Below are 14,143 nucleotides of genomic sequence, written 5' to 3' on the forward strand. Positions count from 1 at the left end.
AATCTACTAACACTCATGAATTACCATCATAAATGGCACAATTTCTCACTGACCCTGATCCATTCATAATGGAGACCTTGGCTGCAGTTTAATGCTGTTGCCTTATTATTAGGGGTGTGTATTGTCAAGAATCCAGTGATGCAATGTATTGTGATACTGTAGGAACAAGGATATATTTACTATAGTTATCATTAGTTTTTATATATAGTATTTTCGAGTACTTGACTATGGTGTTGCAGAACTTATAGACCACATTAATCTTGACTAAGTTGTAACTGCTTTCATTTGTTTTGAAACCAAAATATGTTTAAATGCTGCTGGAGTTGACTGTATCCTCTTGTCCTCAGTCATTATCAGGATCTCTTGGATTTCATATTTCATTAGCGGCCAGAATTTTTTCTTTAAAACAAAAATGGAACCAACAGCAAGAATCTTTGCATGTTTATTTTAAACCTCAGAAAAAAGTACATATTTTTAAATGATGATGTATTTATTTCATCCATACTTTATTGACATATAAACCATTAAATAACTATGATAAAGATAACATGTGATTTGAAAGCAATCGACAATCCATTCATTTGCTTTAGTTACACTTCCAGATAAAAACCCTTTGGTATAAAAGTGAATAATCAAAACTATATTTATATAACGTCTGATTTCTAAACGTAGCCTTTAACACTCCATTCAAAGGATGAATCCGCCTTCAGTACTGTACATGTACTGTAGTCCTGTGGAAATGGATCTAATGACAAGTGAGCAGCACTCAGAAGTTTGTCTCTGAGGAGAAAAGTGAGATGTTTCTATCTGTGGCTCATCATTTATTTTCAGCACCTTTATGTCGCCTGTCGATCCACGAGCGTCTCTCCGGGGCCTGAAACCGGAGAGACTCGCAGACTCGTCTCCGCCTGGAAACAGCCACCTTTGCAGGGCATTGTGGGTCAAATGGTTTGATCGTAAACACGAAAGCAGCGTCAACAACATTCCTGCAGTCGTGTTTGTGGAATCATGATGTCCCTCCCTTCCCCGTTTTGGCATCTAAACCCGGGTGACGGATCGGCTTCGGACGGTGATCCAGAAGAAGAACGTAACGACAGGAGAGAGTAGATGTGGAGAAGGTCACGAGTGGAGACTAGGGAGGTGAAAATAAACGGTCGCTCAGCGTTCACGCGGTAGATGGTTGCAGACGGAGGGATTTGAGAAATGCCTGCTGCAGCGAGAGTTCACCGGTTCCCTCCGGAGCCACAAAAGATCAGCCGCGCACAAATCTTCCTCAGAAGTGAGTAAGAACGTTGATGATGATGATGATGATGATGATGGCTTCCTGTAACAAAGATGAACAGAGCAACGATTGTTCAGGCCTCTGAGCAAACATGTTGCAATGTTTAGTGAGCACAATATCATTGTTGGTGAGGGAGAAGCAACACAATTGTCACACGTGTGTTGTCAGTCGGTCAACAAATGGATCTCGACTGAAGTGATTTCACTGCAGCTATTTTTGGAACAAAGCTTTCATCTTCTCTGTGGATGTTGTCACATTGGACAGACTTCCTACTTTTAATTATACATCAAAGGATTGGAAAGGTTTTTGGGTGACTATTTTTGTGTGATGTAACTCGGCTTCACTTCAGGACTTCTACCAGTCATTTACTATATTTATGTGTATCTTAAATCAGTTAGTGTTTCAAAATGTTACTGAAACCATTAGCATACGATTTAATGATTTAATAGGTTCAATTCTTTCACTGGCCTCAGTCATACTTGGTTAAGCTCAGTCTTTACTTTAGGTTATCGATGTTACTTTCCTTTTAAACGTTGCTATATTTGCTTCCCTGTAGCTTAGCTCTCTTTGTGTAAGAAAATATAGATCTAACTAAAATATCGATATTTAACACAACCATCCTGTATTGATATTCAAACACTGTATCGATAAAACATAATATTAATACTTAATGAATGTATTTTTTATTGTACATGTTACATTTAACTCATTATAGTTAATTATATTCTTTTTATTATAGTTATTGTGTGGTTTATATTTCAATAAAGTAATTTTTCTATTTACAATTGACATGCAAAATATGCCGTTTCTCCATTTCTGTGTTGTAATTAAACTTCCAGCCGCTAGATGGCAGCACTGATTGTGTCCGCCACAGCTGAAGGAAGAATAAAATCGCACGAGGTTAGTGATGACTGAGGACGAGAGGATGCTGTCGACCGCAGCATGTTTTAAAGCTGATGTTTGGACATATTTTTGTTTCTAAACAAATTAATGTCAAGAGTTATGTGGCCTGTAAATTCTGCAACACCAGAGTCAAGTTCTCGACAATACTACAAATATATATTCTTGTTCCTACAGTATTACAATATATTGAAATATATCTATAGATATGTATCATATTCTTGCCAATACACACTCGTAATGGGAGAAATGGAAACAAACGCTTTTTTTTTTTTTTTTTCAAATAAACTTAATAAAATAAATCTATACTTTTTTTGGCCAAAATACTTCTATGAAAAGGAGACAGAAATGTACAGATTTGGTTCAATTTGAGAAAATTTGAGGCTTAGAAAATAAAAACTTGAGGTTGAGATCTTTGCTTTTTACTCTCTCTGAACTAAATATAGAAGAAAACATCTGAGTTTAAGTTTAAGTTAGTTAAGTTTAAGTTTAAAGCACCCCTGACTGAACGTTTCAGTTTGAAAAGTTTTTTGTTTTGGTGAGTGAAGTTTGCGTTTCTGTGCTTGGCTTGCTGCCCCCTTGATGAAGAGAAGAAATAGGTGGTCGTGAACTTAGGTACTATAATTGAAACTCAATTTATTTGGCTTTAATAAAGAGCTCAGTCATTTCTCCAAGACCATGTGTAGAGCATTACCTTCTCAAGTGATGCCTGAGGGAGATATCATGTGACGTCAACCAACCAATAATCACGCAGAGTTGATCTTCACTTCCTCTGATGGAGGAACTACATCTTGTCTCGGCACAGTTGATGGATCACAAACCGGCGACTCCCTCGGTCCTCAATGATGCTCCGCGTTATTGAGCTCGCGAGTGATTCAGGACTCCATTTAGCAGCGCCGCTGACGGGGTGGATTCCGTGCTCAGCTGCCTCCTCCCGGACCTCATCCCCACATTTCTGCACTAGTTCATCCTGGTTTTCTCAATGTGGTTATTCTTAGGGTTTCCAGAGGATCAGAGCTGCATCTGTTTAATGTACGTCTCACGTGGGCTCGCAGTCTATTCGGGTGTCGGCGGCTGAGCAGGCGGAAGATGAGTCATGTGGCTGCATGTGTTTCACGCCGCTGTTCCTTTCATGGCTCTTAGAACATGTATGTGGTTTTTACCCTGATTTTATTCACCCCTCGTGTACATCTGACCGAGATAAGACTTGACGACAGTATGTTCTGCATCTGATCGCCTGCAGCCTCATGACTTCCTGCACACTTGAACATATGATTGTGAAACACCAACACACACGCACACATTATACCAACGCACACACACACACCATCCCAACACACACATATCATCCCAACACACACGCATCATCCCAACACACACACATCACCCCATCACACACACACAGCATCCCAACACACAAATATCATCCTAACACACTCCAACCCAACACACAAACACACACCATCCCAACACACACACTCCAACACACACACACCATCTCAACACACACAGAACAATCCAAAACAAACACACCATATCAACCCGTACACACACACACGCATTATACTAACACACGCACATCCCGACACACACACACACACACCATCCCAAAATACACACACCATCCCAACACACGCACACTAACCCAACAAACACACACATCATCCCAACAAACATACACACACCAACACACGCAAACCAACCCAACAAACACACACATCATCCCAACAAACACACACAAATCATCCCAACACACACACGTCATCCCAACAAACACACACCAACCCAACACACACATCATCCCAACACACACGCACCATCCCAACACACATACACACCATCCCAAAACACACGCACACACACACACACCAACACATGCAAACGCCATCCCAAAACACACGCGCGCAGACACACACACACACACACCAACTACACACACACACACCAACCCAACACCCACACGCACGCACGCACACGCACACTTGATTTTCTGGAACTCCTGTTGTGTTATCAGTTTTATCTTGCCCTTAAAGTATATACTTTATTGAATATTGTTTTGATTGTTTAAGCGCTTTGTGACCCTGGTCTGGAAAAGCACTATATAAATAAAAAATTACTTACTTACACGCACACACTATCCCAATTCGCATACACCAACTCATCACACACACGCATACCATCCCAACACACATTCATACTCGGACGACACAAACACATACAAAAAACACAGCCCTTGAAGAAAATACACACTGACCACCCTAACACAGAAACGCACACATTATCCCAACACAGCAACACAAACCCGTCCCCACGATGTGTCCAACAAGTAACAAAATATGTTTGAATTGTTTTTTCCTTTCCTTTCTGTTCTTCTCCATCTTCCATAACGTCTCACCTTAACGTCCAGTCGACCAGCATCACTGCCTTCCACTGGACGACCCACTTGTCGCCGGGCAGATCGGACGCTATATTGGGCGCGGCTCGTGTCACTCGGACATCTTACCCCGCCGTTGTCTGCCGAGGGTGCCGGGCTCATTTCTCAAATGTCGTTCAGATATTCTCTCGGGGCAGGAGGTTGGACTCAGATGTCCTGCCGTCAATCATGGCGGAGCGACGGCGATGAGGTGTCAAAGTTTCCGCCCGCTGCCCGTGTAGACATCATGACGCCCGGAAGACCTGGAATATTCCTAAATATATCAGACGGTCTGAGGAGATAGACATGCAGGCATCTGCTCATTATACACTTGAATCCCATGTTTATTGGACTTGGATGTGTGTTGTACATGCAATTAATAATATTGATATTTAATTTGGAAACAAAAATTAAAATGATGAAGAAATAATATGGTGAGGCCTTCCTTTAAGTTAACTATGATGTCACCAGGTACTTTTGGATGATCTTATCTGGCAAAAAAAAAAACAGGAAGTAGTGGGACACCGTGAAGACAGACGTGTATCTCCACACATATTGAATTACAAACATCAGACACCTGGAGCAGCAGGTTTGGGATTTTTGTTCTGGAGTAGAAAGGGACGAATGGATTCACCAGTGTATGTGTGTGTGTGTGTGTGTGCGCTGAAAGATGTGTGTCTCACACACTTGATGACAGCTTGTTTCTGTCAGTCAAATGGATGTGTCCGCTGTTAAAATAAGGAGAGGAACCTTGACCCGCTTCCACTCACTCTAGTGACCATTACATCACTCGTGTTCCTCACTTCATTGTGAATCATGTTTCGTCGTCATTTTAAAAAACAACGATTCAATCCAGCCACTGTGTGAGCTCTATGATCGTAACTTTGGCCACCAAAGTCAAGTGGCTATTAAAGTATATCAGTAACCATCAGAATATTGAATGATTCCATTTAATTTGTCAATAAAGTATATGTTGCGGGGCTTGAACTTCGTTTGTATTGGATAATAAAATTAATATTTCTTATGGTCAAAGGTTAAATTGTTTTTTATTGAATAATTTAATTCAGTCATTTGTATTTTTAAAAGGTTGAATTGTCTTTATTATTGAATAATTGATTTCAATATTTTTTTATATTAATTTGAATAATTAATTTAAGATATATATTTTTTCAAAATTAATTAATTTCTTCTTACACGTATAGTTTTATATTTGAAATCCAATCATTAAAAATTAGATTTTCTAAAATCCTTAATTTTTTGTTCACCTTTTAAATTCAAAAAACATTTTGGTTTGATAGTACCACCACAAAATATATCAAAAAGTGTACAGAGGCAAACTTTGGGCCAATCATGCGACGCTGAAACGATCACATGACCCTGGCCCTGTTGTTAAAAAAAAAAATCAGAAAGTTTCAACGTTTGAAATGTTCATTTCAACCCTTCAATGTTCTGATGACACTGACATCCTTCCGTAGGCGGCTGTAAGGCGGAGGAAATGAAACACACTGGAAGCGTGTCTTTCTGTAATGACCAGTCTTCACGGCCTCGCTCAAGAATTGAAAAGCCGTCGGCCGTATTCAGATCTTCTTTTTTCATGGAGAAAACTCTTTTGATATCCGATTAATAGTCATAGCCAGTGACTATTGGTCAATGTTGGGTGTGTCGGTGCTACTGTGAATGTAGCAAATATTGCCAAATAATATTAACTTGACTGAAGAAGAAGAATCCTCGACTCTCCAGGTTCTCTCATGGATGGTATCGAGGACAGCAGCTCCGTGTCCTGCTGGGCATGAATAATAGATTAGATCCAGGAAGTACAAACCGTCTGACAACCATCAGGTAGAGACCGACCACATCCTCTCTCTTCATTCGTGTCATCCTCTCGTTCTTGCTCCTCATCTCGAGCTCCCTCCGTCTCTCTCTCCCTCTCTCCCTCTCTCTCTCTCTCTCTCTTTCTCTCTCTCTCTCTTCTCTTTGTTTTCATCAATTATCCTCCGCTGAGGACGCCACTCACCAGCAGCCACACCCTGAGATCAGCATCATGTGGACGGACTGGCAGAGCGGCCTGACCTGAATTCTAATAGAAAAAGAACAACAAATTTATCCTCTTTTTTTTTTTTTTTTTTGTCTTTCTTTCCCTAAACTCCGCGTCGAGCTAAGTCTCAGGAAATTGAAAGCAAAGTCATGGTTTTATACTGCAGCTCTCGGGATAATGCTGGTGCCGGTGGGCTGGCGGGGGGAGCCGGATCCAGGGGGGTTTCTGGATTGGGACCTGGCATGTGGGCCGTCGGGGCCCCACATGGACTGTGGCGTTATGTTTGTTGCCAGAGGAGGCCGACCCTGACGCCGCCAACATGTAGGTACAATGTGTGGGAACAGATTTTTTGCTTGATAAACTTCTTTTGTGTCTCTTTGGTTTGGCGTCTCACTCAAGACGAGTATTTATAAGATTGTGTTTTTTGGACTCGACACTTATTGCTTTCTACAGGCCATTAATTCAAGGCAATTCCACTTTGACAGTTTTAAAATGTTTCGCAGACGAGCTTCATCTGCGGCTTTGTGGATCCAAATCAGTGCAAAAGTGAACCCTGGCCTTCTGATCTCACTGCGAGTCACAGTTTTCTGTCCGTCTGTCATTAGCAGTGAACGTCTATTAGAGCAGACGCTAACACGATTACAGCCACAGGCAGCGGAAGATGGAGACGCAGGACTCGGTCTGCAATTATAGTCTTGTTCTGGAAAAATGGGGCTCCCCGTGGACTCTGGTCACGTCTCATTGGAGCTGAATGATAAAGGAAGCCATCAGGGAAGATGGTAATCGGGGAGAAACGATGATTGCCTGATAATCATGGCTGATTGAAAGCCGTGGATCTTCCAGTGTTGAACGGACTATGTCGGAAATGTTTGTCGTCTTTTTTCGTTGTTTTTGTGAGCCGCGTGTAATCTCCTCGCTTATTTACTTGTCAATTACTCGCTGCTCATCACAAAATGCTTTTATTTTTGTGGTAAAAAGATTTCGATTTTGTCAAAGTTTATTTTAGAATAGATGAGAAATAATTCATAGTAATGATAATTTAACAACTATACGTCCAATGAACTATAAAGTTTATTAAAAGTGGGTAAAACATTTATTCATATTGGCTTTTATAGAATCAGAATTATATTCAATCTTGTTTTGTTTTTTTTAAATAGTATAAAACTTGTATATATCATATGTCGGATACACACATATGCTCCTAAAAATACCCATTTAAAAATAAATAAATAAAGATGTTGTGTACAGCAATACAACATAAGACCACGTCTCACTGATTTATCTTGTCTTTATAGTGCTTACTGGCGCACACACACACACACAGACACACACAGACACACAAACACACACACAGTTTTCTCAGAGGAAAGTGGAAACACTTACAGGAATATTTCAACTGGTATGTTTACAGTCAACACAGACCTGCTCACCTGGTCTTTGTCTCTCACTCCGTCTCCACCATTATAGCAAATGCGATGAAATCAAAGTAAAAAAGGTGAATTGAAAAGGAAAGTAAACTAAAAGAAAATCTAAAAATACGATCGAAACTAATTCCTCTGAACATAGAAACGCTGACTCATCCTCTCCACTCTCCTTTATCCGTCCTGCTCATCAACATCTTTCATAATTGTCCCAAAAAAATCTTTTCAGCGTTTGTACTTTTTATAGAACTCTGTGTTCGTCTTGTCAGTGAGTGGATGAGTGGTTTTGGCTTCAAACGTTTGTCAAGGAGTCTGAGATGTTGTGAAGGTTGTGTGTTGCTGTGTATGCAGTGGAAGCTGAAAGTGATGCAGGATTTTTCCAGCAACCAATAATGGATAAAATGAAGCTCCACAAAAAAGCTTCTTTTTTTTTCTTTAATAAAAAAAAAGAGAAGCTTTTAGACACTCTTGATGTTGGTAAACACATTTAATGGAGCAGTCCACATCAGGACATAGTCTTGAGTAGTCTTGAGAAGTCTGGAACTATTTATTGTGCTTAAAACTTGATTTGGATCATGAGTTAATAAAGCTTTTTGCCTTTTTCTTCTTCAGTTTTAAATATATATTGTTGGTTAATAGTTTCATCATAATATTTGTGTTACATTTTTGTATTTAGTGAAATAACTTATCTTATTAAATCTATAAAAAAAATATATATACATTAAAATTTTACGTTTATCTATTTCTATATCTCCTCAAACCCTTTAGTTTGACTGTTTTAAATATTATAATATATTTTTTAAGTATATATGTTTTCCTATATATAATTATTAATCTTTCAAGCGCAGATGGAAACAGTACTTGGGTCCTCCCCATCTTAAGAACAATCCAGCGAGATCCTGGCGCTGTCTGAGGACGAGAGGATACAGTCAACTACAGCAGCTATTAAAGCTGACGTTTGGGCATTTTATCGTTTCAAAACAAATGAAAGCAGTTACGACTTTGTCAAATTCTGCAAAACCAGAGTCAAGTACTCGCCTTGTTTCTACAGTATCTCAATATATCCAAATATATCGCACCATACATCAAACGAGAGACGACGTAGAGAAGAACTTTGAGGTATCACACAGAAGCTCAGCACCAGATACCATTTTTTTCAACCCAGAATTCAGAACAAAATGACCACTGAACAATCTCTTCTGCGACAAACAACAAAAATACTGTTTCTGTGAATCAAGAGAGGCTCTGGGATCCAGTCGGGTTAACACTGGGACTCCCACCTAAGTGAGGTGTTGTGAGTTAGTCCAACAGTGAGGAGGTCACAGAGCCCACCCAGGACAGAGACTGGAGAGAGTTCATCCTAGAGGTCCATACTACAGATCAGTATCCTTTTGTTGACCTCATGAGACAAAGGCCGGCACTTTCGCCCAGGTGGGGTGAAGAGTCCGGACCGTCTCGTTGACCCGACTCAGGTGTGATCATCGGCTCCACTTCAGCCTGTAATTACTCTTGTTTCCCTGGATGTGACGAGCAGCTCCACTAATTTGCCCGGCTGTTTAAACACTCAGCGGGAGCGACAACAACATCGGTGTGATAAGTGAGTTGGTATTCAGGAGCAGTCGTGAGCCTGGCTGCAATCCAGAAACGCTGCACTTTATCTCTGCTCGATGTCTGTCTGAAGGTCCCCGCTGATGCCCGGTGCTCGGAAGAATACTAATGGCGGAGAAAGATGCATCTCATTTGTTCATTTGTGAGCCGGCTGTGTCTTTGAGTGTGTGGCGTGTTGTTGTGTGTGCCGATGTCAAGGTGTGACTTCAGTCGTCATTCAACGCTTTGGTTCAACATTGAGATTCTCATTTGCTGTGTAAACTTGCTCTGAAACTTGCCACTTACATTTGTAGTTTACACAGCGTTCTGGTTGTGTATCTTCCTGGAACTTCCTGAGCAGTCAACAAACTACTTTGTCGTGAGCTTTACTAGAAAACCTCTAGTTTCTGCCATCACTTCTTGTCATTTCCTGTATGAATCACCCAGTGATGGACAGTTCCTTGCCTGCAGGAGTCTTCCTTTGTCACTTGTTACTTTTTCAACCACAGTTTTCAACAAAATAATGTTGAGATTAATCGAATTTTAAAATAAACTCACTTAAATCGTAGTTGTGCCGATTGTAACTTCAATTTAGCTCGCCTTGTCATAAGAAAATATTCCATTTACATTTTAATTTTTTCTTTATTTGTCTTTTTTTCGACCCAACATTTTTTTTTAACTTAATTATACCGGTCAAAGTAATGAGTTAAAATGAATTTAAAGTATTGTATCTACTTTCTTTTACTTTGAAACTCACCTTCATAATGTGAGGCATGTTTCTCATCAGTTTAAGGCTACGCTAGGTCCTTGTGTGAGTCATTGGCTGTAGAATACTGTTGACACAGAGTCTGGTTCTGCTCAAGGTTTCTGCCTGTTTTTCTACATCACTGTTGCTACTTATGACTCGTTGGGACCTGTTTTTCTCTTCTCTTGTTAAGTTTTATTTTAACTTGATGTAACTCCATTATGATTTAACAATTTAAATCACATTCAATTCAACATTTGCTGGTCTCTTTGTTGCAGAAGGAGCTGCTACCATGCTTGTAATTTGTACAAGATTTCCCACGTTCTAGTGCCACCTGCTGCTCCATTAAACTCATGTAAATTCCATCGATGATATTTCAAATGCTAAAAATTGCATTAAAATCTAGATGAAAGTTCAAATTAATATCTAAAATAAAGCTTTATAATATATAATTATATTTATGTGTTGTTCAGTACAATGGTCTTTCATTTAACCGGTTAAGATTCATGTTTTTCTCTGAAAGAAATGAGGAAAAGAAAGAAATAGCTGTGATATTAATTATAAATGAAGGCAGAAGAAAATCATTTTAGTCACCTATATGAGATGCATTTAGTGAGAGTCTTTGAACTTTCTGGAGGGATAATTAATAAAGATGGATCGTCTTTGTTTGCCTTTAAACAGATCAGTGGACATTAAAGATGTTCAGAATCACATAAAACATCATAGACAGACGTAGCCTGCGGCGTGCTAACATGCTCGTCCAAACATACCAACATGAGCGTTCTAATGTCTGCTACGTGTGAACTTTTGATTCATGTTGTGTCTTTTCCCGGGAAGTTCATTTCCAAACAAGCCTGACTACACTTTGTGAAAAGCCCTCTGGACAGATTTGACCAAACACGAGCGTTGAAGCTCAGACCTAAATGTAAATAAGAATGACGTTATTGGATCAGCTCAGCAGGAGTTCAGCCACAACATATCTGATTGCAGCGCCACATAAACCTCTTTTTTTTTTTTCTTTGTGTCGCCCCCTACAGGCCCCACACTGCCGAGACAAGCGGCACAGGTTCAGAATGGACCCACGCAAGAGGAGCTGGAGCTGCAAAGAAGGTACTGACCCACACTCTGGACTACTGTTATATGTCTGACAATGAAACTTTGGGAAAGAACTTACTGGCATCATATCAAATGTATTCATACTAGTTGTGGTTTCGAGGAATCACAAAAGTCCGAAATATTTAATATCACAACTGATTTTCCACCATCATTTTATCCATCATGTCAAAGCCAGATTTCTGTCCATATCCTCAGCAGACATCTGTCCCTCCTGACGCCCCGACAATCTGCCTCCCGCCTTCACACATGAAGCAACAAAGTGTTTCTCATTTTCACTCTGACATCTTCTCCGCTTTCTCAATGTTGCTCATTTGTGGCGCTGCATTCGTTTTCCCGCCCTGACTCGCGGCGACACTCGAGCGCTTGACGGCGAGTTGATCACGAAAGGTCATCTGCACTATCAGAGTTCATGGTGCGTGTGAGACGGGAAGGGAGTGCGAGCGACTGTGTCATTGACAGTCGTATCGTTTCAAACAGAGGAGTTATGTCTTCTCAAGTCTAACATCTTGGATCTTTAAGTTAAGGTGATGCTTATGTCTGCCACACTTGCCTTTAAACATCCATATATAGTGTCGCAGATTAAGTGGACCGCTGTTGCTCAGTTATGAGACCGGGTTTAACTTACATTGTTACGTTAACAGTGGGGTTTCTAAAGTTATAAATAAAGAAATGTGTAAAATCACTTTGGCCCTAAAATAAAACTCCAAGAATTTAACGATGAAGGAAAATGTTTTTGGACAAAGTTAACAAGTTTAATAAAATTTTAGCGAATTTTCCCAATCTGTGGTCAGTCAAACTGGTCCATTCGTTACCCGTGTAAGTACCATTTCAGTCCAACAAAGTATTTTGGTCTTGGCACTTTTTGATGACATCACATGATGCAAATGCGAACAATCTTTTTAAGTGTTTTTTGAGTTCTGAACGAAGTTTCAAGGGAACTATTTTGAGAAGACTTTATTCCACACATAAAACATTAATATTAACAAAACAATGGATCATTTTCCAAGCATTCGTTTCCAAGGAAACGTCAACGCCGCTGATTTTCTGAAACATATTTTACTGAGAAATAATTCACTTGTAACTATTCATAAAATACCATCAAGTGACTTTTCAAATACGTAGATGTAATAATTATGAAACAAAAACTGTCAATGTATTCATGACTAGTTTAAAAAAAAACAACTGACATGTGACAAGCCTCAGCCAATCAGCTTCAGTCGTCACATGTAGCCTGAAGTAAACGATATGAAGTCTGCTGCAACTTGCTAGCTTGGACATGGAGCACGCTAGGTCTTAATGTTGCTGTGAAAGTGCAGTATAAACAGTATAGTAACTGCATTCTGTAGCAGAGGATGTGATGATCAGAGCCTCATTATTTTGCAACTTTGTTTTAATCGTGGAGGAGCCAGAAACTCGCAACAGTCCGTGAGAACGTGAGGCGCAAGAAAACATTTGCGAGGCGACGGAGCGTGGATTTCCACTACTTCTTAACGCCTCATTTAAGAAGACAAACTAAACCGATGAACGGAAAGATTTGTGCACACGTTCCATCGGACGCATCTCTGCAGCTAAAGAAAAAGGCTGTGCATTGTAACGTCTTCAGCAGGAAGCACATTTTCTTCCTCCTCCACCACCGCCTCCTCTCTCTCTCTCTCTCTCATCTTAATTTAATCCTCCTTTCTATCGTCGACGGAGGAGGAGGTGGCATCTTGGCCCGACCGTGACACTTGCCAGAGTGACGGACGCGTTTCCAGCCTAAGTTGAACAGACTTTAGGAGGAGGGCGAGCATATAATCCCGAGGGATAGAAGGCAGGGTCTTCCCTCGGAAAACAAAGACGGGAGCTAAAATAAAAGAAGGTGGTATAAATAGCCGCGTAGGAGCCGAGGGAGTGTGTGTCGGAGGCTGTCGGAGAGGAGCTGTTACATGATCTCGGCGTCTGAGAATAAACTGGAAATGATACTTCCATGTCTTTAGGAAAGAGAATGTACACAAACTTTTGTGTGCGACTTATTAGCTATTTCTATTTCTATATATATAAAACGGGGCATAGCGCCCACTGTTGGCAGGTTAATGTATAAAGAAAGTAGAACACAAGGAGGACGTGTCAGCTGTTAGCGTTTAGCTTCTGGTATGAAGACAAAAGAGCAGCAGCTGCTATCATGTGCTGTTGTCACGAACACGTGTTGACATATGCACATTTTCCAGAGTGACTACACACACACACACACACACGCAACATGCATGCCTATAAACCCCAATATGCTCTCATGGCGCTGCCAACATGGTGGAGGTCTGATGTTAGTAGGACGCCGCACATGGACTGTGTTTGTTTAAATTGTGTTGACTGGCTTTTCACTGGAGCTGCTCCATGTGTTCCATCTGGACTTGTCTTCATTCAGGGAACATTTCCTGCTCCCATGAGCCAATCAGGCGAGGGCCGCCAGGACCAGCCGCCCAATAGACGACCGCCAGTCAACGGAGAGATACTCTGACCGCAGGAAATACTCCTTAAGATTGAACTGGACTGATGCAGAGTTGAGCTCTTTTAATGGTTCAGTGTCAGTGAGCACAACTCTGACAGTGTTTCGTATTTTCATTCATTTACAGTTGAAGTTAAGGTTTTTATAAAATATTTGGCAATT

At 40.5% G+C, this 14,143-nt stretch overlaps 1 protein-coding gene across 7 annotated transcripts in view; it reads left to right on the top strand.

The window, feature by feature from the left end:
- The window catches only part of enah (ENAH actin regulator), an 81,428-nt gene that overhangs the window by 48,774 nt on the left and 18,511 nt on the right, over window positions 1-14,143 (top strand). For 5 of the 7 annotated variants that reach the window (XM_087805219.1, XM_087805218.1, XM_087805217.1 and 2 more), the window contains exon 4: window positions 11,421-11,493. In XM_087805219.1, the coding sequence (XP_087661345.1) occupies window positions 11,421-11,493 (73 nt within the window). Of the gene's footprint in view, window positions 1-1,162; window positions 1,280-6,711; window positions 6,952-11,420; window positions 11,494-14,143 lie in introns of those variants that run through there. The other 2 variants (XM_087805222.1, XM_087805221.1) reach the window with 2 other exon arrangements.

Source organism: Callionymus lyra, chromosome 13 (assembly GCF_982586985.1).
Source record: "Callionymus lyra chromosome 13, fCalLyr1.hap1.1, whole genome shotgun sequence".
NCBI classification, from domain to species: Eukaryota; Metazoa; Chordata; class Actinopteri; order Syngnathiformes; family Callionymidae; genus Callionymus; species Callionymus lyra.